Source organism: Manis pentadactyla, chromosome 5 (genome assembly GCF_030020395.1).
Source record: "Manis pentadactyla isolate mManPen7 chromosome 5, mManPen7.hap1, whole genome shotgun sequence".
Taxonomy (NCBI): domain Eukaryota; kingdom Metazoa; phylum Chordata; class Mammalia; order Pholidota; family Manidae; genus Manis; species Manis pentadactyla.
In genome coordinates, this window is record NC_080023.1 from 128,622,990 (window position 1) to 128,650,742 (window position 27,753).

The 27,753-nt window shown below is 42.9% G+C and overlaps 2 protein-coding genes across 13 annotated transcripts in view; one reads left to right on the top strand and one right to left on the bottom strand.

Annotated features, from left to right (window-relative positions):
* NAPB (NSF attachment protein beta) overlaps positions 1 to 6,696 on the top strand; it is a 59,222-nt gene extending 52,526 nt beyond the window's left edge. For 3 of the 4 annotated variants that reach the window (XM_036892160.2, XM_057502665.1, XM_057502666.1), the window contains 4 exons: positions 1,218 to 1,322; positions 2,111 to 2,179; positions 2,676 to 2,726; positions 3,693 to 6,696. In XM_036892160.2, the coding sequence (XP_036748055.1) occupies positions 1,218 to 1,322; positions 2,111 to 2,179; positions 2,676 to 2,726; positions 3,693 to 3,803 (336 nt within the window). In that variant the 3' untranslated portion in view covers positions 3,804 to 6,696. The remainder of the gene's footprint in view (positions 1 to 1,217; positions 1,323 to 2,110; positions 2,180 to 2,675; positions 2,727 to 3,692) is intronic. The other variant, XM_036892161.2, reaches the window with a different exon arrangement.
* A 7,435-nt stretch (positions 6,697 to 14,131) lies between these two features.
* GZF1 (GDNF inducible zinc finger protein 1) lies at positions 14,132 to 26,544 on the bottom strand. Of its 9 annotated transcripts, none has more exons than XM_036892131.2 (6): positions 26,392 to 26,544; positions 20,346 to 21,706; positions 19,000 to 19,094; positions 17,324 to 17,491; positions 16,667 to 16,824; positions 14,132 to 16,272 (listed from the first exon to the last, which is right to left on the bottom strand). In XM_036892131.2, exons 1-6 carry the CDS (start codon positions 26,443 to 26,445, stop codon positions 15,922 to 15,924), a joined length of 2,187 nt encoding a protein of 728 aa, XP_036748026.1. In that variant the 5' UTR covers positions 26,446 to 26,544; the 3' UTR covers positions 14,132 to 15,921. The 9 variants fall into 9 exon arrangements, with proteins under 9 accessions (XP_036748026.1, XP_057358644.1, XP_057358645.1 ...); XM_057502661.1 differs by lacking the exon at positions 26,392 to 26,544 and adding an exon at positions 23,665 to 23,992 and having other exon boundaries at positions 20,346 to 21,721; XM_057502662.1 differs by lacking the exon at positions 26,392 to 26,544 and adding an exon at positions 23,665 to 23,990.
* Between the last annotated feature and the right edge of the window lie 1,209 nt (positions 26,545 to 27,753).

A 27,753-nucleotide genomic window follows, 5' to 3' on the forward strand; every position in this document is an offset into this window, starting at 1 on the left:
CTTCAATTTCGTTGCTGGTAATTGGTCTGTTTAGATTTGCTGTTTCTTTCTGGGTCAGTCTTGGAAGGTTGTATTTTTCTAGGAAGTTGTCCATTTCTCCTAGGTTTTCCAGCTTGTTAGCATATAGGTTTTCATAGTATTCTCTAATAATTCTTTGTATATCTGTGGGGTCCGTCGTGATGTTTCCTTTCTCGTTTCTGATTCAAAGCTGTCCTTTTTTAGTTGTCTTTTTCCATTCAGCTTGAGATTTTCCCTTGTTTGATATTACAAATGAGTTTCGATTGAAACCTGGACATTTTCCAATAAGACTAGAACCTACTTAAACTCTCTCGCCTACTTTTCCATGACACTGCTCTGGTGGGGGAGAGGGCATGGCACTCCATCACTGACAGCTGTAGGTCGAAGATCAGGCTCCTCGCCACTAGGTCTCCTCTGAAACCACACCCACTGGGACATGAGGGGCACTTCACTGCTGCTGGGTCTGCACCATCTCCGCAGCAGGGGCAGAGGGGGACCCTTGCCAGCTGGCAGGGTTGAAGGCTTATCTCCCTTCTCAGCCTCTGAAGCTGCTTTGCAGAGGTGTTGGGGTCTTCTTGCACCTTTAGAGGACAGATGTTGTGGCTCCCTTTGCTGCTCTGAGTACAGGTGAGGCTGCAGGTTTTCTGCGGTGTTTGGCTGGGGTAGAGTAGTAATTATCTTAGATTTTCTAGGCTTCCCCTTTCCTGGGCTAGAAAAAGCAGACTTTTGTCTATTCTCTTTTTTCTTTTTGCTGTACCCCCTGGCATTTATGGGTTGGTGACTTCTTCTTTTCCAAGTCAGGGTGTATGAAAGATAAAGCAAACCCAGGGAACTTACTGCCCTACTTTTCCTGTGTCTTGGGGTTCCCAGCTGGTCTGCTCTCCTCTTTCCATCTCTCAGTCTTACGTTTCTTTCATGTGTAGGAACTGGGTCTTTTAGTTGTACTTAGCAGGAAGGATAGGGGAAAGTGTGTCTATTCCATCTCTCTGGAAATGGAGATCTTCTGAATCATTTTTAACAGGTCAGAACGTTGTTATTGTTTCTTGCCTAGGAAGATTTTCTGTTATGTGATACTGGGTTAAAAGAATATATTTCATAGCTGAACTAATGTAAGATACAGAACTATTTTCTAAAGAATCACTTTGCCTAATATAAGAAGACAAACTTTTTAAATCTAACTGCTTGCTCTCTCTGCCTAGGTTGGGGCAAACACCATGGATAACCCTCTGTTGAAATACAGTGCAAAGGATTACTTCTTTAAAGCAGCTCTCTGTCACTTCATAGTAGATGAGTTGAATGCCAAGGTAAAGAGTCTTTCAGTGTTAGTTCTTTGATGTACTTCATCTGTGAGAACAGCCCTCTGGTACTCTGTCATTCTTGATACCACGTTGGTGATACTTGATAGTAGCAAGACTGAACCAGGTACATTACAAATTGTGCCAGTAGTAATGCTGTGATAAGGGGCCAGCTGTGATCTTGTATCAGTTGCAGAAGCTGTCCTCTTAAAGTTCCCTGGCATCCATGTTCCCTTTGGTAGATCTGCTTTAAAGAAATTAAGGAGTTGAGAGGGAGATGGTGCAAGTAGAATAACATCCTTTTTGTTAAACTTAGGAATGGGTTTCGAATGAGGGTTGGGGAGAAAGTGGAAAGCAACGTGAAAGGTGAGAGATGAGAGGCAGAGATTGGGCAGCCAGTGTCTGGACTTGGGAGAGCAGAACGAGAGATTCCCCCAACCTTGAGTGGTGGGCTGGCTGTTTTACTTGGAATCTGAACAGTGTTAAGAAAGAGCTTCTCTCTTCAGTGCATGGAAACACACCTGGTATGTGAGTTTTTAAGAATTAGTTTGGTTCACATTGTCTTCTCTGCAGCAATCTAATTCAGAGAAATTGGTTTAGAAATTTATTCCTAAGTAAGATTAAAAATTCAAAATAAATCAGGTTCCAGAGTTGATTTTGTTATTGAGTTTAACAGCATACCTCTTACACACTTGCATAGGATGTCAGTAAGTCTTACTAAAATTAATAGAAGGCTTCAAAGCTTTGTTTTCTGATTCATTGAATCAGACATTAATCAAGTGGTTTTTCTCTCTCAGCTTGCTCTTGAGAAATACGAGGAAATGTTTCCAGCATTTACTGATTCAAGAGAATGTAAATTATTGAAAGTAAGTAGTAGACTTACAAGAAAAAAGCCTTTGCTATCAGGTGGGACTAGGTGTAAAGTGAAGGTTTAATTCTCTGAAGTCTGTTAATCAAGGAGCCCTGGTACTTTGCTGCTTTTGTATAATAAGCCACAGATGCCATAAGAATTGGGGACATAAGCATCGTGTTCCCATAAGAATTGGGGACATAAGCATCGTGTTCCCATAAGAATTGGGGACATAAGCATCGTGTTCCCATAAGAATTGGGGACATAAGCATCGTGTTCCCATAAGAATTGGGGACATAAGCATCGTGTTCTGAAACGCAATTCAGAAGCATTAGCACAATAACTGGGTCTCTGACTTGGGATAACTGCTGACCAGTATTTGAGTATTTCCTCACTTTTGTCCTGTATTTGGCAACATGATGTTATACTAAGGCTATTTCTGTATTTAAAATACCTGTTCATAGATGGAACCTTTTAGCCTATCAGTAATTTTTCCATATTTATGCTACCAGAAACTTCTAGAAGCCCATGAAGAACAGAACAGTGAAGCGTACACCGAAGCGGTAGGTCATCTTTGGAATACACACATCCTTTGAAGGTTTAAGTTTTAGACACTTCTTGTCTTTTTCATTGTATAAATGCTGAACATTTTTTTTGAACATTATTCCAGTAAATTCAAGTTATATTTCCCAAGGTCAGATCTTTGTTCTGTTAGCCATGCTGAATTTAGCTGTGAGGCAAATTCAAGAGAAAACAACACATAATATTATAATTGGCTTTTGAACATTTTTTTGAAAATCTGTCCATAAATGTAAAGTCAAGTCCCTTAATATAATTTAAAATATAAAAACAAAGCAGTGAGGGTTTGCTATAGTCTGACATACAATAAATTGAAGATTATTCCTTTACACTCACTCGTTTTCTGTTTTCCCATCTTTTGCCATCTTTTGTTTAGAATCAGGCAAATTTCTCAGTATCCTCCATTAATTTATTCATCATGGCTTTGAAGCAATGGAGGAAAGGAATGTTTTCTCAATTAACTTTTGCTACCAAGCCATTTGCATCCTATCAAAATTTCATTTTTTGGTAATGCATTGAAATGAGTTAAAGGAATTCTGCTTCCATGCATCCTGTCTGTGCTGGTGCATTTGTTAACGGTCTGTGAATATTGGAGCAGTATTACTTTTCCATGTGCTTTCCTTATTCTTACACACGGCCTAACTTCCTTTGTCACGTTAAATGTGCTCTTCTTCCATTATAAAGGCTTTTGTGAATTTTTGCTATCACTTGTTATAGCACACAGAGCAATATGAAAAGTACAAGAACTTGTCACTAACTCCATTGAATAGTCACAGGATAATGAAAACATAAACAGTTCTTAATGGAGAAACTTACAAACTGGAATGTATTATTTTAAATAGAGAAAGTTGGCAGATTATCACTATAAGTGTTTAAACAGTGTGGGACACTGTTTTATATTTTGATTTTATCTCCATGGAATAATTCGTGTTCCTCTTCCCTTAAACTAGGTGAAGGAATTTGACTCAATATCTCGCTTGGATCAGTGGCTTACTACCATGTTGCTTCGTATCAAAAAGTCCATCCAAGGGGATGGTGAAGGAGATGGAGACCTAAAGTGAAATGATTATGTCTTTGTGGCATGCAGCTAACTCCTCTTTAGTTCCATGTTAGGGCCAAGTGATCTTCCTGGGATGCCCACTTAATGGCTGTTGTTGCACATGAGCCAAACAGTGTGTGTTTTTGAAGCTCGCTGTGTTTGTGTCCCTGTGAGGCAGATGGGTAGGAAGCCCCTGTGTCTGTTGTGGGTGTGATGGGGTTATTTCATGCTTGTCAGTGTCCTCAGTGTTTCCTGAAAACTACTTCAGAATTTTAGTCCTGTTGCTTTGATATTTCCAGAGCCCATGTTTAATTTTGTCCCATATTTTTATGTCTGTTTTCTTGGACTGGAATACAAACCTAGTTATTCTAATAGAAGCTTTGCATACTTTCTGCAAACCTGCATCTGGATGTTTCTGCTGAACGTATGACTTTAGAATGATTGTTAGGAATAAGTTTATGACTTTGCTTATTAGAAATTGTTTATTTTTTTGTTATCTTGTGGTTCCTTTGATGGTGCTGTAGTTAGCCTGCTTCTTACATTGTTGTGTATGCCAGTGTGTGTGCAGCCGTGCCAAACCAGCAGCGTGAGAGGAGGCAGCTGGCTCAGGTGTGGTGGATGTCCAGGTGTGTCTGACTGCTCTGTGCTCACACACACACACACACACAGATCTGTAAGAAATGGAATGTTTCCTGTTGTGGAAAGAGTTCCCACTTTTAGTTGAGTGGATTTCCTTAATTCACAAATTCCTTTATATTCACATAAAGGTGTTTTAAGTGGGACATCCCTTTTCTTTACTCCCATGCGTGTACGCTTTCCCTGTGCATGACCGTCACGGGAATCCTCTTCAGGCCAGGACATTATCTAAGTTGAAGCTCGAGAAAGGGTATCATTAATTTTATCTGCTTACTGATGTGATGGGTTAGGTAGGATAATATAATACAGAGGTTCAGTGTATGTCCAGTTGGGGAAGAGGCCCAACTAGCTTCTGAGGGGACTTGCTACTCTTCTGAGCTGAAGTAATTGTTTTAGCTTGTGTGTTTGAATTCCGTCCTGTTATTTTATATAATATGTACTCTATTGATTTATGAACTTGATCCCTACCCATCATGTTACATGCTGACATTGTACTTTAGGTACAGTCTTGTTTCCTGAATCTCCTTTGTGCATATTTTTAGGCTCAAATGATTTAATGTGCATTTGTTGCCAGACATGGTCTGTGAGTCTTTTCTCAATTGTGCTGCTGTCAACTGCAGATAATGAAATTCCCATGTTATGCCTAGCAGTGACTGGTATTTGAATTGTGTTTAAGCCTTGGATGTCCCTTGGCTGGGATTTTGTTGGACAGAAGCGGAGTGGGGGTGCCCAAGGGCTGAGCGAGGGGGAATGTCTGGAGTTGGTGGTAGGTCAGAGTCAGTCCGGAGTGGAAGAGAAAGTAGAGGGAAGGAAGCAGGGAAGAGCCAGCTGAGGCCCAGCTTGAGGCTGTCCTTGGGTGGCTATGAGGATTACCTGACCGGAGCTGTCGGGTCAACTGTGGAAGCTGGATCTATAGAGAGAAGGGTTCGCTGAAGATGGGGGAATGGACCAGAAGATGGGGACACTCTGGCCTGGCCTTGGGCCCTGAATCTGTGAGGGTCTTCCTTCCTTCCTTTGAAAGTCTGGGCAAAAGAAAGCTGGGACAGTTTGGAACAGAGCCCCTTGATATTTACTTCCTTTTGAAACCTCATAAAAACATGGCTAGAGAGGAGTAGGCTCTTGTCGCTATACCTAGACTAGTCAGAGCCAGCCCACAGCACTTATGTGCAGATGCGGCGCCAGGCATGCTTTAGAGCCTGTGGCCGCTGGCACGAGTCTGTCCATCTGAGCACGCTGGGATCCTAGCCAGACGGTGAGCTTTTTCATCAGTAGTCAAGAAAATTTGTTTTGACTTGGTAAAACATACCTTCTGGTCAGACCACTTAAAGTAAAAACCAAATGATTTCTTTTAAGACAATTCTAGTTGGCTTTCATCATGATCTCCTAACAAGGCCTTGTCTGAGGAAGGGATATGTTTTTTTTAATTGTCTTGGTAACATTGTGTCATGTCAGAGCTCCTTGTTTGTACTGAAGTGAACATAGGGATTAGGGTCTGAGTTAAGAATTTTGTTTTTTAATAGTTGACATAAAAACAGTAAAAAATAATTTTAATGGCTAAAATAGACCTGCTGGAAGATGAAAGGAAAACAAGAGGAAAAATGTTCCATAAGCAGTATCCAAACTTCCTTTCTTGAAATGTCCCATTTGTTCAGGGCAGTACCATGACTCTGAGACCCAAGTTAGGTTTTCAGGAAAGGGTGTTATTTATGAACAAAATATAATAACTATTTCCGTCAGTGGTTCTTGTATTTTAGCAGATTTGGGGGTATTTCATAGTCAAAGTCAGTTAAAACTTCTTACAGGTAAGCTTTGCTTTCTGTGGCAACATTTTTATAGTTCGTGGAGTTTCTTTTTTATTTGGAAACAGTATTTTTGCATAGTTGTGACCGTGTGTGATGGCATTACTATAACCATAGTGTGCATAAATTTGTTTTCTCTGATACTGTGCATTTAAAAGGTTCAAATGCAAACTGCTGTAGCTTTCTGTGGAGCATCTGGCCACACAGCATGCCACCTGTGGCCCGCCTACCTGTGGTGTGAGCTGCCATGGAGCAGGTTCCTGCCTGTGAAGCTCAGTCTGTCATTGTGGTCTTCTCCCTCATGCTCTTGCATAGGAGGTCATGTTATGAAAACTAACAATGTGTTGATAAATCTACCTTAGCAGAAATATTGTATATGTTTTATGTGAACCTGTAATTAAATTGAAAATTATGAGTAATATTTTGATGGGTCTTTCCTGGCTAAACTTAATTCCTAAATAAAACCTACACAGATCAAGATAGCTTACTGTCTTTGAAGTTGTTCATTAAGTTGAAGGCAGCAAGTACTACTGTTCCCTAGATTCTCTGAGTGCCCATCCAACAAGTTCCTCTGTGTTGACACTTGCATGCTGTGGTGGAATTTTGGGCCACCTGCAGGTGTATGGTGGCTCTGACTAGCCCTTTGGTACAGTCCACTGAGTCTGTACATTGTATCCATAAGCCTCACATACTCACCCTTCCTGCTGCCCACTTGGAAATCTTGTGTGCATCCTTTAACTTGCAAAGGTGAGATAGGAGTGGTTCTTAGAAGACTGTTAGATTGGGGGAGGCGAGTACCCCTTCAGCACTCAGCTCTGTTGGAAGAGCACATGTCCGTTTACCTTTGCAGGTGTCTGTACAGGGGCAGCAGGTGCTCTAGGGAGGAAGAGCATGCCATGGGGCCAGCTCACCTTGTCAGGGAGTAGCATAGCCATCCTTACATTCACAACTTAAAAGTAATTCGAAGCAAATTTTTTTAAATGGATGATAGGAGATGGATTAAAGATGGCGGCGTGAGAGGACAGACAGAGGCTTCCTCCTAAAACTGGATACAATTAGAAAATATAGTTGGCGCAACCAATCCTGAGAGAGCAACAGGAAAGAGGACGGCGCCAGACTGCAAACACCTGAAGAAAAGAGCAGACCTCAGCAAATGGGGTAACATACCAGAGCTGTGGCTCCGGGGGACCCGAGCCCCTCCCCCACCCCAGCTCACCGGCGGGAGGAAGAGAAACGGAGCAGGGAGGGAGTGGAAGGCTTGGGACTGCTGAATACCTGGCTCCGGAGATCTGCTCTGGGACCACAAACCTACATTTCATGGTGCTTTCATGAGACTCGCATGACTACTGGGTTGGAAAGTTAAAACAGGCAGAGTTCCTGGGGAGACTGGGACTCCGGCCACTTGTGGAAAGCAGGGATCCATATCTGGCTGCTCTGGGACAAAAGCTTGTATCTGTGTGCTCGGCCCACTGGCTCAGGCAGTGGAGACAGGCACAGCAGCCGGGAGGCGGGGAACAGCTCTTTCCTCCCGCCAGGCACCAGTACCGTTCCCCTGCAACCCCCAACATTGCTTCAGGGACTGAGCAGCTCCAGAATAGAGCTTCTGGACACTAGAGGGCGCCATATACAAACATGAAACGCCAAAGGAACCTTGTCCAGAGTAAAATTATTAATACAACTCCCAAGAAAGATTTAAATGATATGGACCTCGTAACTCTTCCTGAAAGGGAGTTCAAAATAAAAATCATCAACATACTAATGGAGGTACTGAAAGACATCCAAGAACTCAGGAATGAATTCAGGTTGGAGATCCAGTCGTTGAAGAGCACGATGGAGGGTATTAAAAGCAGGTTGGATATGGTGGAGGAGACAATAAATGAAGTAGAAACTAGAGAAGAGGAATACAAAGAAGCTGAGGCACAGAGACAAAAAAGGATCTCAAGAATATTGAGAGAACTGTGTGACCAATCCAAACAGAACAATATTCACATTATAGGGATATGAGAAGAAGGAGAGAGAGAGAAAGGGATAGAAGGTGTCTTTGAGGAGGTATTTGCTGAAAACTTCCCCAATCTGGGGAAGGAGATAGTCTCTCAGGCCATGGAGAGCCACAGATCCCCCTACACAAGGGACCCAAGGAAGACAACAGCAAGACACATAGTAATTAAAATGGGAAAGATCAAGGATAAGGACAGACTGTTAAAAGCAGCCAGAGGCAGAAATAAGACCATATACAAAGGAAAGCCCATCAGGCTAACAACAGACTTCTCAGCAGAAACCTTACAGGCCAGAAGGGAGTGGCATGATGTATTTAATGCCATGAAGCAAAAGGGCCTGGAACCAAGATTACTTTATCTGGCAAGATTATCATTTAAATTTGAAGGAGGGATTAAACAATTTACAGATAAGCAAAAGCTGAGAGAATTTACCTCCCACAAACCACCTCTACAGTCTATTTTGGAGGGACTGCTATAGATGGAAGTGTTCCTAAGATTGAATAGTTGTCACCATAGGTCATAAAACCACAGTAAAGAAAGTCGAACAACTAATTACTAAGCAAATGGAAAATTAAATTAACTATCCCCAAAGTCAATCAAGGGATAGACAAAAAGTACAGAATATGATACCTAATATATAAAGAATGGAGGAGGAAGAAAAAGGAGAAGTAGAAAAGAACCTTTATATTGTGTTTGTAACAGCATACTAAGTGAGTTAAGTTAGACTCTTAGATAGTAAGGAAATTAACCTTGAACCTTTGGTAACCACGAATCTAAAGCCTGCAATGGCAATAAGTACATACCTATAGATAATCACCCTAAATGTAAATGGACTGAATGCACCAATCAAAAGACATAGACTCACTGAATGGATAAAAAAACAAGACCCATCTATATGCTTCTTACAAGAGACTCACCTCAAACCCGAAGACATGCACAGACTAAAAGTCAGGGATGGAAAAAGATATTTCATGCAAACAACAGTGAGAAAAAAAGCAGGTGTTGCAGTACTAGTATCAGACAAAATAGACTTCAAAACAAATAAAGTAACAAAAGATAAAGAAGGACATTACATAATGATAAAGGGCTCAGTCCAACAAGAGGATATAACCATTATAAATACATATGTACCCAACACAAGAGCACCAGCATATGTGAAACAAATACTAACAGAACTAAACGAGGAAATAGAATGCAATGCATTCATTTTAGGAGACTTCAACACACCATTCACTCCAAAGGACAGATCAACCAGACAGAAAATAAGTAAGGACACAGAGGCACTGAACAACACACTAGAACGGATGGACCTAATAGACATCTACAGAACTCTACATCCAAATGCAACAGGATACATATTCTTCTCAGGTGCACGTGGAACATTCTCCAGAATAGACCACATACTAGGCCACAAAAAGAGCTTCAGTAAATTCAAAAAGATTGAAATTCTACCAACCAACTTTTCAGACCACAAAGGGATAAAACTAGAACTAAATTGTACAAAGAAAGCAAAAAGGCTCACAAACACATGGAGGCTTAACAACATGCTCCTAAATAATCAATGGATCAACTACCAAATTAAAGTAGAAATCAAGCAATATACGGAAACAAATGACAACAACAACACAAAGACCCAACTTCTGTGGGATGCAGTGAAAGCTGTCTTAAGAGGAAAGTATATAGCAATCCAGGCATATTTAAAAAAGGAAGAAAAAACCCAAATGAATAGTCTAACGTCATAATTATCGAAATAGGAAAAAGAACAAATGAGGCCTAAAGTCAGCAGAAGGAGGGACATAATAAAGATCAGAGAAGAAATAAATAAAATTGAGAAGAATAAAACAATGGAAAGAATCAATGAAACCAAGAGCTGGTTCTTTGAAAAAACAAACAAAATAGATAAGCCTCTAGCCAGACTTATTAAGAGAAAAAGAGAATTAACACACATCAACAGAATCAGAAATGAGAAAGGAAACATCATGACGGACCCCACAGAAATACAAAGAATTATTAGAGACTACTATGAAAACCTATATGCTAACAAGCTGGAAAACCTAGGAGAAATGGACAACTTCCTAGAAAAATACAACCTTCCAAGACTGACCAAGGAAGAAACACAAAATCTGAACAAACCAATTATCAGCACAGAAATTGAATCAGTAATCCAAAAACTACCCAAGAACAAAACCCCCGGGGTAGACGGATTTACCTTGGAATTTTATCAGACATACAGAGAAGACATAATACCCATTCTCCTTAAAGTTTTCCAAAAAATAGAAGAGGAGGGAATACTCCCAAACTCATTCTATGAAGACCCTAATACCAAAACCAGGCAAAGACCCCACCAAAAAAGAAAACTACAGACCAATATCCCTGATGAATGTAGATGCAAAAATACTCAACAAAATATTAGCAAACCAAATTCAAAAATACATCAAAAGGATCGTACACCATGACCAAGTGGGATTCATCCCAGGGATGCAAGGATGGTAAAACATTCGAAAGTCCATCAACATCATCCACCATATAAACAAAAAGAAGGACAAAAACCACATGATTATCTCTGTAGATGCTGAAAAAGCATTGGCCGAAATTCAACATCCATTCATGATAAAAACTCAACAAAATGGGTATAGAGAGTAAGTACCTCAACATAATAAAGGTCATATGCGATAAACCCACAGCTAACATCATACTGAACAGCGAGAATCTGAAGGCTTTTCCTCTGAGATTGGGAACAAGACAGGGATGCCCACTCTTCCTACTGCTATTCAACATAGTACTGGAGGTCCCAGCCATGGCAATTAGACAAAACAAAGAAATACAAGGAATCCAAATTGATAAAGAAGAAGTTAAACTGTCACTATTTGCAGATGACATGATATTGTACATAAAAAACCCTGAAGACTCCACTCCAAAACTACTAGAACTGATATCGGAATACAGCAAAGTTGCAGGATACAAAATTAACACACAGAAATCTGTAGCTTTTCTATACACTAACAGTGAACCAATAGAAAGAGAAACCAGGAAAACAATTCCATTCACAATTGCATCAAAAGGAATAAAATACTTAGGAATAAACCTAACCAAGGAAGTGAAAGACTATACCCTGAAAACTATAAGACGCTCTTAAGAGAAATTAAAGAGGACACTAACAAATGGAAACTCATCCCATGCTCTTGGCTAGGAAGAATTAATATAATCAAAATGGCCATCCTGCCCAAAGCAATATACAGATTCGATGCAATCCCTATCAAACTACCAACAGCATTCTTCAACGAACTGGAACAAATACTTCAAAAATTCATATGGAAACACCAAAGACCCTGAATAGCCAAAGCAATCCTGAGAAGGAAGAATAAAGTGGGGGGGACCTTGCTCCCCAACTTCAAGCTCTACTACAAAGCCACAGTAATCAAGACAGTTTGGTACTGGCACAAGAACAGAGCCACAGACCAGTGGAACAGAATAGAGACTCCAGACATTAACCCAAACATATATGGTCAATTAATATATGATAAAGGAGTCATGGACATACAATGGGGAAATGACAGCCTGTTCAACAGGTGGTGCTGGCAAAACTGGACAGCTACATGTAAGAGAATGAAACTGGATCACTGTCTAACCCCATACACAAAAGTAAATTCGAAATGGATCAAAGACCTGAATGTAAGTCATGAAACCATAAAACTCTTAGAAAAAAACATAGGCAAAAATCTCTTGGACATAAACACGAGCGGCTTCTTCATGAACATATCTCCCTGGGCAAGGGAAACAAAAGCAAAAATGAACAAGTGGGACTATATCAAGCTGAAAAGCTTCTGTACAGCAAAGGACACTATCAATAGAACAAAAAGGTACCCTACAGTATGGGAGAATATATTCATAAATGAGAGATCTCATAAAGGGTTGACATCCAAAATACATAAAGAGCTCAGGCACCTCAACAAACATAAAGCAAATAATCCAATTAAAAAATGGGCAGAGGAGCTGAATAGACAGTTCCCCAAAGAAGAAATTCAGATGGCCAACAGACACATGAAAAGATGCTCCACATCACTAGTCATCAGAGAAATGCAAATTAAAACCACAATGAGATATCACCTCACACCAGTAAGGATCGCCATCATCCAAAAGACAAACAACCACAAATGTTGGTGAGGTTGTGGAGAAAGGGGAACCCTCCTACACTGCTGGTGGGAATGTAAATTAGTTCAACCATTGTGGAAAGCAGTTTGGAGGTTCCTCAAAAAGCTCAAAATAGAAATACCATTTGAACCAGGAATTCTACTTCTAGGAATTTACCCTAATAATGCAGCAGCCCAGTTTGAAAAAGATGCACCCCTATGTTTATCACAGCACTATTTACAATAGTGAAGAAATGGAAGCAACCTTAGTGTCCATCAGTAGATGAATGGATAAAGATGTGGTACATATACACAATATAAGAAAACAAATCCTACCATTTGCAACAGCATGGATGGAGCTAGAGGGTATTATGCTCAGTGAAATAAGCCAGGTGGAGAAAGACAAGTACCAAATGATTTCACTCATATGTGGAGTATAAGAACAAAGGAAAACTGAAGGAACAAAACAGCAGTAGAATCACAGAACCCCGAGAATGGACTAATAGTTACCAAAGGGAAAGGGACTGGGGAGGATGGGTGGGGAGGGATAAGGGCGGGGAAAAAGAAAGGGGGCCTTATGATTAGCATGTGTCATGTGGATGGGGGCACGGGGAGGGCTGTGCAACACAGAGAAGACAAGTAGTGATTCTACAGCATTTTACTAAGCTGATGGACAGTATAATGGGGTCTGTGGGGGGTACTTGGTGAAGGGGGGAGTCTAGGAAACATAATGTTCTTCATGTAATTGTAGATTAATGGTAACAAAATGAATAAAAAAAAAAATGATAGACCACTCTGGCCTTGGTAAGAATCTGTTTATGGATTGCCAAAGGTAAGTGGGTAGTTTCTGGGACTCAGCTAGGCTGACATGCTAGTATCCCTCCAGCCCATGTTTGTAGCCTGCTCAGTTACGTTGCCTGTCTGGGTACCTATGCACAAGTAGCCACTGCATGAATACCCTTCCCCATCCCCAACCCTGGAGTAATACTACTTTTAAGTGATGGAACACCATCCAGTTACGGGGACAAGCACTCATTTGGTCTCAGAAATGACCCTTGTATGGCATGGTATGGAATTTAACAGGTTAGAATTTGTAACTTAACACTCAAATTTGTTGAATTACTACCTACAGCAAAACCACATTTCTGTTAAAATCACCTGTAAGAAAGATGTTTCCATATTTTTTTTTCAAACTTGATGTGACACATTTTAGTAAAACCAAAGGCAGCAGAGCCCTCTGGAGTTTGGGCTGAGTGTGTTTCCCACATTGGGAAGGTCTGCAACACCTCCTCACCAGCCTTCCCTGATGCTCTGGAGCAGGCCAAGTCCCAGGGCACTTTGCTCATCATGGATTCAGGACCAACATCATAGGGGAGCCTGCCTTTCTTTCCCAAAGCAAGGCTGTACTTGTAATGACAAGCAGGCATCACCCCACAGATCCCTCTGTAGTGAGTCTCGTGCAGGGCCTTTGGAGTTCTGTTCTTGGGCAACAGAGAAATGGGCAGAGCTGGAGAAGAAGTGTCTGTGAGGCTTATTTTAATGTTACTCTGAAGAAACGCGCACTTCGTGCAACCCACGACACCAGCCACCATGGATTTCTGTGTGAGCAGAGGCCAGTGTGACTCATCACGGGGCCCTTTGGGTCTCAGTAAATGTGTGATTTTAATTAGAGCAATCCTACAACTGTAGACCCCGAGTTTAATGTCATCATCCATGAAATGAAGGAAGTTATACTATTTCTACAGAATCTACATTCTAATAATGCAAGTAAACTTAGACTGACAAAACTATTTTTACTAGCAAACATTTATTAACACATTAAACAGTTTTTTGTAGAATTTCAAAAGAAATTCAAGACATAAATCTTCGAATAGGTAACAAAATAATCTATTTCAATTCCTTCTTATTAAAATGACTTTATTCTTTGAAACAGTACATCAGCTGGGCAGGTTCATTCTGTCATCAATAATAAAGTGGTTGTGTGAAGTCTCTATTTTGTTCTTTGTAAACACAACTAGGATCTGTTGTCACAACTAAATTTAAAGTAATTCAGTACTGCTTTCTTCAGTTACAAGTGTGAAACATGTTAGCAGCACCTAAAAACCACATAGGGGCTTTAGCATTTACTTTTAACATGTTACCAGTTAGAACAAAATCAGTGGTAGGAAGAGAGCCTCCCTCTTAAAAGTTTCTGGCATATGTCTTCATCCTGTAAGTTACAGATAAAGTACCTACCTTTCTCTAGGAAAATGGAAGTGTTTCACAGCAAGTTTAATAAATTAACAACTAGTGAACAAAAATTCCTCAGGTTTCTCTTTGTAAATTAATGGGTTTAGGGTCACACATGAGTCAAAGCACTTTGCATGGTGCAACATACCCAAGCCATAGAAGCCAAGAATCAGGCTTGGCAAACACAGCGGGATTATCTTTTCATTGCAAATTCATTTTGAGCACAAGGCAGCCCAAGGAGCAGTTAGAGCAGGCTGCTGGTTCTTCAGTCCCCTCTTGAGCATAATCAAAGATAAAAGTATGCCATGGCTCTTGGTCCCTTCTGCTATATCCCCATGTGCTACGCCAAGAAATTAGTATGAGTCAGTTACTTGTTTCACATCTTGATGTGAAATGAGAAATTCTGGGTTTCTGAAAATTACAGGATTTAAAAAAGTCTAGCAAAAATACTAATAATCTGTGTTCTAATATTGCCACATTACCTACCTCACTGTTACTTATGAATAAAATGACATGATGTTTCAAGTGTTCTAAAGCCTCTTAATTTTTCACACCTCTGTAAAAACTATGCTCTTTACAGCTAGAATCTTTGGTAGACCAGCTTTTTACCTAATCGGATTTTAGAAATGAAACTTAACAGCCACATTTTATTTCAGAAGTTAGGACAAATTTGCTAGCTGCCTATATGCACTGTGAATAGAGATTATATAGGAAGGTATTTTACAAAATGGTAAATTTGTCATTCCTGTTTTAGTGCCTATAATTGGGATGGAGGAGAATTCAATAATTCCATTTCTTTCTGAACCTTGGGAGGGTTCCCTGAGCAAATCTGATTTGCCTCAATTTGACAGGAAAATGGCTGACAACACATGGTCTCAGCTTTATTTTAGCTCAATAGAAAAATAGCTTCAAAGTATCAGAGAACTAAAACCACACAGCAGAAGCCTAAGATGGCTGAGAGACCAAGGAGACTGTTAACAGTGACTTCATGAGCTGGGTCAGTGTTCTGTCTTCTACAGTTAAGCTAAGCAGTTGTCCAGTCTAAAAAAGGTAATCAAGCATTAGAATGATGAACACAACATATACAGCCTACACCAAAATTCAGTGAGGTTACGTTAACTGCTTATTGGTAAAATGTAGCCGAGACCATGCAGATCAGGATTTCTGAGGAAAGGCTTTAAGAATGCTTTGAAAGAAATGTGCAAGTTAGCAGAAATTGAGGAAAATTCTCAGAAGCCATTCTTGCCCATTTTGTTGCCCAGAGACAACTTCCTCTTAGCCCCTAACATTCTCACACAGCTGTCACACATGAAAACAGAGGGGCTTGCTTGGCAGGTAACTTCAAGCTCTTACTCCATGTTGGTCAAGGAGTGAAGCTGCGGGGACATGGAGTCAGCCTGTGGGGTCAGCTCACTCAGCTCGCTGATAGCAGTGGCCAGCAGCGTGTCCTGGGACACCACAGAGGTATCTGACTTACGGACTGTGTCTGTAGAACTGTTCTCGTGCATGGCAGGTATGCTGCCTTGGACTGTGGCCAGGCTGTGAAAATGGCCACTTTCTGCAAAAGACAGCAATTTATCTGAAAGTTTGGATGATGCATATTCTTCATCAGGCTGTTCAGTCTTATGCCCTTCATCATTCTTGGGTGAGCCATCTACAATAACAAGGAAAGACTTCCATGGAGTATTCTTATCATGTATCTACAAATCAAACACAAAACAACGGTCACTGCATGTGTGTCTGAACAAGTACTTGTAAACCTCCCAAATCATGGCTACCTGAGTACATCTTTTAAAACAAGTTTTCTTCAATTTGTATTAGTTTCTACTGTAGCAGAACACCCTTTAACTAATGATCAGATATCCTTCTATAGTCACCACCACTCCCATGAAGTATTTATCATGGCTCTGCTGTTCTGGGCCTTGAGACTGGATTCTTCCCTGCATTCATGTTGTGAATATACTCATTGTGGGAAAACCTGACAAGAAGGACCCAACTTCTGCAACCACCTCACAGCAGGCTGATGGGCATGTTTGACTAGGGTCACATGCCCAGGGACCAGCAACATGTCACTGTTAAACCACCACTACTTACTGAGGTGTGCCGCCGGAGAGTGGATTTGTCCGTGAACGTTCGTCCGCACGCGTTGCACATGAATGGCTTCTCTCCTGTGTGGATCCGATGGTGGCGCTGGAGCGCGTTGAGCTGGGTGAACTGCTTACCACACTGGTCACAACAGTAGGGACGCTCCCCTGAGACAGGAAGAGAAGAAATACTGGCTGATCTCTTCAGCCAACTGTACTGAATTCTGATGCCTCACTGGAACGGTGTTGTCTGTAAGCCACTGCATTTGCACCATAAGGCCATGTTGGGAACAACTTGAAGGTCAACTGCCAGGCCCAGATTTATACCTACACCACCCGCTTATGGCCCACACCAAGAAGGGCCAATGCCAAAGCTGGTGTTCCACCTATAGCAACTTCATCTCTTCTCCACAGTAATGGAATATGAAACTCCAGTTCTCATAGTAACTGAATTTGCATGTGTGTGTGTGTGTATGCAGTAACATGATAGTTATCTAACCTGAAACTAAACATACCTTTTAGAGCCTTCTCAAAAACTCAAGAATTTGAAAATGTTATTTTGACACAGTAAAGCTAAGTTCCAAATAATTTTCTAGTAGATCTAAAACCTTTAAGAAAACTTTCTTGCCACACTGAACTCCATTCTCTGGTGACATTGCAGCCATACCTGTATGGACTTTAATATGCTGATAAAGTGAATTCCGCTGGGCAAAAGTCCTGAAACAAATTTCACATTTAAAAGGTTTGGATCCAGTATGGATTCTATTGTGGTGTTTTAGATACTCCTTAGAAGCAAAACTCTTGCCACATGTTTCACACATAAAAGGTCTTTCACCTACATGAAAAGATGAAACAAAGTTAGCGATGTCCACACTCAAAAGCCCAACTGAGCTCCTCAAAAGTGCCTTGGCGGGTAGGCAGTGTTACATTCTCTACTTAAAACTATCATAAGACGTCTAGTCACCTGAGGTGCTTGCTACCTGCTGAAAGATGATAGAAAATATCCTTGGAAATCCCAAGAAGGATTCTACTGGACAAAAGAGCATTCAGCCAGCTCGTATGTTAGAAATTGAGTCATTCCGAAACAAAATAATTTTATAACTTGTTTGAATTGTTGGATTTTTTTCCATGAAGCACTTCAGTGAAACTTTATGAGAATAAAAGTCCTCCTTGAAAGGGAATGTATACTGACTGTACGTATATGCCTGTTCTAAATCAGCAACTCCCAGTCAGTTTGGGTCAGATTACAGGACAAAGAAATGTTCACTTCATGTCTGTAGTTTGAGTCCTTTAATCCCACAAGTCAGACTCATGTGATTGTTAGGTATGCCCTTGATTTCACAAATATCAAAATAATACTGGCTCTAATAAAATCTGGGTATGTTAGTTAATATTTTCATCAAATGACCTTAAAAACTTAATTTCATCCTTTAATGTGACCTGAATTCTGATGCCTTGCTCCATCCCCAGTCTTCCATTTGACACCAATTCTCATTTTACAGTCTGTTAAATGCCTCATCTCTGTCTTGCCTGCATTTGAACTTGGCGTTCATATGACACTGCTCAGAAGTATAATTTTTTAAATGCAAGCAAATAATGAGGTGGGCTAGAATATAACTAGCATACAACAGATCCTGTGTACCTGTGTCATGTACAGATCCTCGGGTTACTGTGCTGAATCAAAATAAAGTCAACTTAAATTTTCTCCCTCACATAATCAGCACAAAAATTCTGCAAAACAGTAGAGATACTTCCACCTAATACATGTAACAATTCATTTCCTTCTACTCTTATGTGCAGGTTGTCAATATAGTTGGGATTAACTATATGCTTAATTGTGCATTATTCAAGTCGACAGCCAAGCCCAGGTGTTTTTCATGACATTCAGAGCCTTGGAGTGGCTGCGTCATGAGCCGAGACAGAGAGCATTTATTAGCTTACTGAACCACTTCCTTGTGGTTGGACAATCTGGTTGTTTCCAATGCTCTGTTATTAGAAATAGCAAAAAAGGGGAATAATAGCATATAGCTTTTCCCATATCAGAACAATTTCTTTAGGACGGATTCCTGGAAATGCAGAATGGGGCAACGACAGGAACTGTTTCACACCTCCTGATACATGAGACTCAGTGGAGCCTAGGGTGCAAAGGCCGTCACCCTCAATACAGCACTGGAGGCACCGGGTATATCTTATTTATTCATTTTTGCTCATTTACTAGATGGGAAAGCTATAACATGACTTTGGTCTCCACCACTGTGGTAGATGTCAACTTCTAAATAAATAAATTACAGGTTCCTTCTACACCTAAAAAAGACATTCAATCACAACAGCATGAGTATTTACCTGTGTGACACCTTTTATGATAAATCAGCATGTGGTTCTGAGTGAATCTTGCACCACATTCATCACAGACAAAAGGTTTTTCCCCTGTATGAATTCTGAAAGTACAACATTCAGATGATAACTCAGGATGTATTTCAAACCTCACTTTCAATAAAATTTCCACTCTTGTCTGAAAAAATAGTTTACTCCAAGAGATCTAATGACAACGGCTGAAGTGAAAGGAAAAGAGACCAATAATCTCCACCCCCAAATCCGCTTCTACACCAGACCACCAGACAGGCACATCTCCCCACAGGACACTGAGGGTCCACCCACATCTGCCCTCTGGTGTACACTGTATGGCATGTGCAGCCAGACACCACCATGCCTTTGCACACTTTTGAAAACACTAAATAGCACCATGCAGTATTTGTAAAGCCTCCTCGTTCTGAAAATCGACCACGAACACCTTAGGAGCTATTGCTAACAAAGTACTACATGATTGAAAATTTTACCATCATTATCTAATACTACATAACCAGTCTCAACAATTCTCAAAATGCTGAAGAAACCTGGTTTCTGAGGAGTGTGCATAAGCTGTAACTGCATGAGGGTGAAGCAACCATCAACCACGATTTATGGAGCACTTGATAAGCCAAGGCTGTAAACTCACTATACGTGAGCAGGTGATGAGCGTGCTGCCACCCAGAGACTGGTCCCATTTGAGGGTCGAGAACAGTACAAAAATGCTTGTCTGGATTTCAGGCATAAATACCAAGCACTGAAAGGACACTTACTTAAAACCTGAATGTCACCCGCCTATGGTTCAAAAGTTTATTAAAAGAAATGTCCTAATTCTGGAGTTTAGACTAACCTATGGCACACTATCCAAGCCCAGAGAATGAACAGAGAGAATGAGAGAAGTGTCCTAGAGCCCTAAATATCATCTCACTGAGGTCATTAATAGACTGCGAGACCTAGATGGTTGTAGGTCCAAGTCATAAACAAAGAATCAGGAAAAGGTAGATGCAGTTAAGGAGCCTCAACTTAAGGATGGTGCAAAATGGAAGCACCAGGGGCTGTTCTGGGAGGGGACAGCCTAGGGCCTGGTTGCCCAGCCCTCTGCCCAGGCACTGGGCATGGTACAGGCATCCTCCTTGGCCTGAGGCTGCAGGACCATCACAGGACTCCCAGAGCAGAAGAGCAGCATCACAGTATCAGGACCCAGAAACAATTCAAGGATGGCTTGCAGTAGCCGCCTGCCTGCTAGGGGGACACAGTAACCAGTGAAGCACAGAGAGAGGCCACCGCGTGGGTCCAGGCCCCAGAGCAGCAGTTCTCCCTGGCATTTCAGGAGGGAAACGCACCTCATGTGGGTCTTCAGAGCTGAGGGCTGTGAGAAGCGGGCCTGGCACTCAGTGCAGCTGTAGGGCCGGTGACCTGTGTGTGTACGCTCATGCAGGCGCAAAGCTGTCTTGGAGCTCAGGCCCTTGCCGCACTGCTGGCACTGGTGCCGCTCGCTGCCCCCTTCGTGGACCTGCACCACGTGCCGCTTCACATCCTTCTTCCTCTTGAACTTCTTCCCACACAGTTCACATGGGAAGTGGCGCTCGCTGCTATGCACGTGGCGCTGGTGGCTCTTAAGGTTGCAGCGGTTGGCGAAGGTCTGGCCACAGGTGTCGCAGCGGTGAACCACCTCAGTGACCACCCCGTGGTGGTGCCTGATGTGCTTTAGGAAGCTCTTCTCATACAGAAAGGCTTTCTCACAGACAGTGCACTTGAAGTTGCTCTTCCTCTCCTCTGCCTCCTCATCCTCCCCAGGCACTGCTTTCTGCAGAACCTCCTCCAGCTCTGTCCCAGTGCTGCCATCCTCACTTTTCGTGGTCGGCTCCATCTCTGTGCCTGCAGGCTCCAGGCTGGGCTCCTGGGGACCCCAGTGGTCCACCACATCATCCTCGGCACTTTTCTGCTGTTCTCGGAGTCTTCTTGTGTATTTCTTCTTAGGGATCTCCACAAATACCTTTCTTCCAGCCAGCCTTCCACTAGCTCTTCTGATTTTGGGGTAGGGTGGCTTGACTACATCTTTTTTCTTGTCTGGTTTCTCCTTGGACTTCCTGGGGGGCGTATCTGGCAATATGCCATTGCTGATTCTCTCCATCAGGGGATCTAAGGAGTCCGCAAGGCCATTGGCCAGAGGCCTGTCCACAGCACCTGCTCTGGCAATAGGAGCAATGGTGACTTGGGAGCTACTGCTCCCTTCTGCCTCCTGAGACTCAGAGAAATTCTGCAACTCCAAAAGTACTGACTCCAACATCTGTTTCTTTAACTGAAAACACGTTTCCGATAAGTCCAAACATTTTAGTTTTTCAGCCATTTCCAGCATTCGCTGCACCCGGTCTTCTTCCACCTGGACCTTTGCGGTATACACAAACTCGAGAAATGAAGCAAAGTCAACAACTTGCACTTCATTCAAGTAGACGTTAGTCCTCGTACCATCCACAGTCTCCTCATTAAGGAACATCTCCTTGAAAAACTTGCTGGTGGCTGCCAGGACTGCCTTATGGGCCATGAATTCTTCACGGACTCCCTGGTACTCCACACTGACAGTCACGTCACACAGGTGACCAAGAAGACGCAGTTGGTGCATTTCATGCAGAAGGTTAAACGGTGAGGATTTGGATTCTAGCAGAACTGCACCACTTTCCATGTTTCTTCTTTCCGAAAGCAGCTTTGAAAACACAAACTAGAATTATTCATGCGTGAAGAACCCCTGAAGTAAAAGGATTAAAGATTATGATAATTACTTCAGTTCTTTAGGGGATATAAACTGATTAATAACCTAAACATTACTTTTCCCATATAAAGATTCAAATAAAAAAAAGATTCAAATCACAGTTCACTTCTTAGCAGTTTTTCTGAAGTCCTTATGCATATTCACAATATTTTCATGAAAAACAAATGTCACTAAAGTTTTCTGTGATGATAAATATACATGGTTAAAGTTATGATTAATGAAATGCATTAAACAGTAATTACTTATCTAGGTCATTTTCTAATTTGCTTAAAGACACAGACCATAGAACTGTCATAGAATTTATAGCAACAATAACATCTAGTTCTTTGATCTGGAAACCAAATAATTCAAGCAAAACACATGGCTGCCCCTGGGTGCAAGCCTTAGAGAATGTCTGCCTTTCAAACACAACCAACTAAAGAGCTGTTTTTCCATGAGGAAAAGTTCATGGGAAGTTCACCATCTAGGGCCATTTCCAACACCCTTAAACGCCTCACCGTTTGAATTGCCATCACACTACTGGACTAATCCAAGTCCCACAGCTTTTATAAGTAATTTCTCTGTAGAAGGCTGACGGTGAGGCTTCAGTGAGTGCAAACATGTCAAGTGCCTACTGCATTGCCTGACACTTGTCAGCTAGTTGTTACCTGGCCTAGGGGCTATGATTATCCCCATCTCACAGATAATGACTAACATAGTCAATGGGACCTGATCCTGAGCCTGGTGGGATCCAGGGAATGTGCTCAGCACACCTCTCACCTCAGCCAAATATAAAGAGCTGCCCTCGCTCCCCAGATCTTCCCACAGAGTGGACACTGCAGACCAGCCCCGTCCTGAGCTCTCCTCTCGTTGGCTTCCATGGCACTTCACACCATCTTGGGTAACTTCTTTTCTACTGGCTCTACACTCTCCTCAGACTCCCTAAGTATGTGCTTTCTCCTCCCATGAACCCCAACCATCTGCTCTTCAATCTACTTTTCTTTTCCAAGTTGACTTGCTTCCTAAAACTAACCCACCCATCCAAAGGTCTCCCCAGAGTCTGCATGTCTCAAGCACAGCTCTTCCTCACCATCCATAGAACCCCAGTCTCACCCATCTGTACTTCTGCGGTACCATCAGTGATACTGCTTTCTGTACCTGGGGCTACAACTGGCTCCCCACAACCACAGAGACCCCAGACGAGAAAACATTGCCATCTGAATCCAGAGTTCAATCGCAAAAACCTTATCTACAAGGCCCAAGCGGCGTCAGCTAGCGGCGACGACACGTCGACTGAATTTACCAGGCGGCCTGAGGACACACGCTGTGGGGGTTGGGGTGGGCCCTGACGGTGGGCGGCGGCTGATGCGGCCCCAGCCCCGTGAAGGCTGCAGATGGCGCTCGGCCCCAGCGTGTACTCACCAGCCCCCACCCCCACACCGCCGCCCGCCGGCCCTCGCAGCCGTGCGGACTTGCACGCAGCCTCAATGTTTCCAGAGTCAACCCGCACAGTGGGGTCACTTCCCATCCCGCCTGAGCCCGGAGAGGGAAGGTGCGCGTCATGGCGACAGGAAGCGTGCGGCCGAGTGACAGCTGCACTCTCGTAACTGGCTGGCACCCTGGCCACACCGCGGCGAGGGGCATCGCCCACCGTCCAACGCCCTCCGCGGGCTCTCTACCCTGCGGGGCGCAGTCTCCAGTCGGGCCTGCGCCACGCCGAGGCCCCAGCCACGAAACCACCGCTTGCGGACGCGGGTGCAGGCCGGGCCGCCCGCGTGATCGGGCCTGGCCCTCCGGCCCGGGCTGCCCCCGATTCCTGCAACCCCGGGGCCCGCCGCTCCCCCGGAGGCGCCGTACGGACACACGGAGGCAGCGGCTGCAGCGAGGGCCTCGCCCGCGGACCGCGCACTCACCTCCCAACCGGCACCACAACCGCGCGTCCGCCGGACCTGACCCACGGGGACCGATGGCCGGCTGGGCGGGGCAGGAGCGGCGTAGGCGCCGTCCATTGGCTGGCCAGGACTCGCCCCGCCCACATAGGCCCCCGCCCCCAGCGGGCCTCGGGGACCGGTTGCACCCGCACGTCTGACTGCGGAGGCCATTCAGGCAGAGCCAGGTGATCCCACGGAGGTTGGGGCTGCACGCCCGGCCGGCGTTGCAGGATTGCGTCACTCGCCGCGAGCCAGGAGCTGCGCTTGCGCAGGAGACAGCGGCGCGGTTCTACTACTCGCCGTGGCACGGCGGGGGCGGAGCCGACCTGTCCTGGAGGTCACGTGACCTGTGGCGGGCCCGGCCTGTTCCGGAGCCCCCAGCCCCCGGGGCTCGCCTGTTCGTTCCGGAGCTTCCGGAAGGCCGCGGCCCTTTCCTGGGAAACACTTGGCCCTCCGGGGCCGAGTCCGTCGGCCCCGCCGCGGCCATAGCTATGCGAGGTCGGCGCTGCCCGACCGCCTGCAGCGCGCTCAGCTTTGTCCTGCCTACAGGCTGTGCTCGTGATATTCGGAGGGAAAGGCAAACACATTTAAAATAAGCTTAATTCTATCTGTAAGATACTTTCCTCTTCCCCTTTTTCTTTGAGCATTTACTTTAGAAAACTGGTCTTTGTGTTTTATCCTCTTTCTGAAATGTGCATAAATCCTGTTTAAGACGAGGTCGGCCTTGTTTCAGCTCCTGGAACCTATAAGTCTGTCTCCGGGTCTGGGAGCTCTCTTCAGAGTATCAGCCCCCCCCCCCCCCCCCAGGGAGATGGCACCCCTCTCCCAGTTTCCGGAGGACAGGAGACTAACTTCAGTAGATGCCTTGTTATTCCAAGTTTCAAAACTCTTCTCATAAACATATGAAGTGTTTTTCCTCTGGATAAACCAGATAGTTAACCTAGATGGTCATCCGGGTCTTCCAATTACCGGGTAGAGTTAGGATCAACTACTTAACATCTTTTTAGTACTATCATGTCCTCTTCCTGGAGGACTAGTTAACTGTGTATATTGAGAATATGTGTGTAATGGGTTGTACCTGGTTGGCTACGTGAAACGGTGAGATATATTTCCACCCATTGATTGTTATGTTCATGGCTTTCTAGTTTAATGCTAGTAACACAAACTTTATTACCTTTGTGGAGAGGATATCTGGATTGGGAGAAGATTTTGTTTTTTATTATATTTCCCCACCAGGAGCCAGCTTCTCTCACGTAGTAGGAGTGCAATCAGCATTTGAAAATTAATGGTAGGCGTCTTTGCTTAGGCACTCTATATTTCATTACAGATTCCAGAAAATTGGAATGAACAGTTTTAACTTGTGGCCCCAAAAGGTCCATAATCATTTTAATTTATGATTTTGTTTTGCATTACTAAAAGGTGATTTTCTTCCTCACTTAAGTGCTTGTTGGCCATCTGTACATCTACTTTTGAGAAATTTCTTTAGATCCTTTGCCCATTTTTTTAGTTGTTTTTTTTCTTACTGAGTTGTAAGAGCTCTTTTTATATTCCAGGTAAAAGCCCCTTATCAGATAATATAATTTGCAAATAGTTCTCCCATCCTGTAGGTAGTCTTTTCACTTTGATGATGATGTCTTGAAGCATAAGAGTTTTTAATTTTGATGAAATCCAATCTATTCTTCTGTTACTTTGGGGAATCTTTGTCTAATCCAAGGTCATGATGATTTATGATCGTTTTCTTCTAAACGTGTAGTTTTAGCTCTTACATTTAGGTCTTTGATCCATTTTGAGTTAATTTCTGTATATGGTTCCACTTCATTCTGTTGCATGTGATTATCCAGTTGTACCCACATCATATGTTGAAAAGACTGTACTTTATTAAATTTCTTTGGCCTCTGTCAGAAGCCATTTGATCTTATCTGTGAGCGTTTACTTCTGGACTCTGTACAGTTCCCTCCATTTGAGTATCCTTATGTCAGTACCATACTGTCTTAATTATCATGCATATCTTTCCTTTTTCATGGAGAGGTTTTTTTTAAAGTTTTTGATAACCATTTGTGGGTAAATTTACAATATTTCCAGAATATCTCACCTGGCTTTAGTACATCTGCATATCAGGAGGCATTCAGGGGTGGAGAGCCGTATGACTTTAGTCATTTGCATATCCTCACGGGTGGAGAGAAGTCATCTACATATTAATGCATAATTATCTGGGTAAGGGAGAGCTTATCTGAACCTGAGAGGTTAGGGGGAGGTCCTTGCTTGCTTCTGCCTGAGCAGGAAAGAGACTGCCGCAGACTGCAGTTTGTAAGCAATAAATGGATTTTAAACTTTATTTCTCCCTTTGACTAATTTCGGTTTTACAGGTATTTTGCCCTGGGATTTCCTCTCCCCGGACTTAACACCGTTTTGTTTTTTTTTTTTTGGGTTTCTTCTGATTGTAAACTAAGAAAATACTTCTAAATGTAAAGAAGAGATAATAGGAAGGGAGGAGGTATAGAGATGATGCCCTGATAACTTATGATGCCTTGATAACTTACAGTGTCCAGAACAAGCTTCAGACTTAACTGAGATTTCTAGTGGCCAAAGAGAAAACGACTATGAATCTTTGTCTCCCAGGAAAAACAAAAAATGTAGTTTTCTCAGAGGAAGTCTCAAATACATTGTGGGCAATATTTATCCTAAAGAGCAAGCTTAAAATGAACTGACCTTCAGGTTCTCTATCATCATTGACATCTTTTCTCTCTTCTTTAAATTCTGCATGAAGTGAATTTGCTGTCTCCTCCCCACGGCCTGAACTCTGCTGGTGAGTGGGACAGTCACCCAGGACAGTGACCGAGGTTTCTATCTTGTCCAGATTCGTGTATTTTTCTGTAGGAAAACAAGATTTAACTGCAGTGGATAAAAACTCAATTTTCAAGAACAGTGTGACCAAAAGAAATGTGGCAAATGTCAGCATGAGACACATTACAGAGCTTGTGCCCCTAGCTGGGGGGGCTATGTGGGGAGGAAAGAACTCAAGGGGAAAGCAGGCTGATCAGATACTCATGGGTTCCATGTCAAAAATGCCACTAAACCATGTAATTTTGGAAAACCCCTCACCTAGTTTATCAATACATACCTCTCTAAAAGCTGCTAGACATAGAGACAGCCCACATCTCCAGTTAACCTCATTTTCTGTTTCCCCATGGTGGCCAACAAGCTAAAAGAAATGCTTTAGTGGGTGGTGGTGCAGGCAGCTCTTGGTGGAGAGCCTCGAACACACAGAGATAGGCAGAAGTAGAGTATGCAATTTATAGACCTCCTGGGTGCAGAGCCAGTGATCTGGGATGGGCTCATGGCAGGGTGTGGAGTGGCTGCTGAGTGATTTCACAACCTGGATAGTGGTTACAAGAGTGCTACTAAGCTTAACATTTACTTAGTGTGACTTTCTGTATCTGTGTTTTATTTTTCAGTAAAAAGAAAAGAATATTAGACATAGAAAACACACTATTATCCTCTACCAAAGGCAATGCTCAGCAATTATACATGTCCTGTTGTTGACTATAGACCTGTGGTCAGATGACCAATTTTTCTTTGGTCTTTTGCTTCACACATTGTGATGATAGGGTCCCTGAAATCGCTAGCCAGGCTCTTCAGTTCCATTGTAGCCCACTTTGCTGGTCTGAGCAAAGCAAAAGGAACGGCATGCGTCACCTTCAGGTGCTAACCCAGCCAGGAACCAGAGACCTTTCCCAATTTATATCACAGAGGTAAGATTTGAGGAATTCCAACAATACAGCCAACTACAAAATAACTTGAAAACCTTCCTTCTATAAACACAGAAATGGAAGCTTAAATATAACAAATACCTTTTTGAATTGCATGGTCAGGTTGATAAGAAATTTGGGAAATACCTAGAGTTCAAAAATAAAGACGTAGGCCGACATCAAGTGAGCGAGCTATGCTGCTCTGGGAGGGGGTTGTGGTTCTGGTCTTGACTAGGAGCCTGGATTTCCACACTCACACACAGTCTGGAAAGTGGGACCACTGCAACCCTTGCGTAAATCTGACACCCACAACCCAGTGAAA

Coding starts and splice junctions, on each gene's coding strand:
- GZF1 (XM_036892127.2), bottom strand. CDS start 23,279: ATGGGAAGTGACCCCACTGTGCGGGTTGACTCTGGAAACATTGAGGCT. Junction 16,825..17,323: donor GCATATTAAAGTCCATACAG/GTATGGCTGCAA, acceptor TTCCTGTCTCAG/GGGAGCGTCCCTACTGTTGT. Junction 16,273..16,666: donor CTCTCCGGCGGCACACCTCA/GTAAGTAGTGGT, acceptor TTTGATTTGTAG/ATACATGATAAGAATACTCC.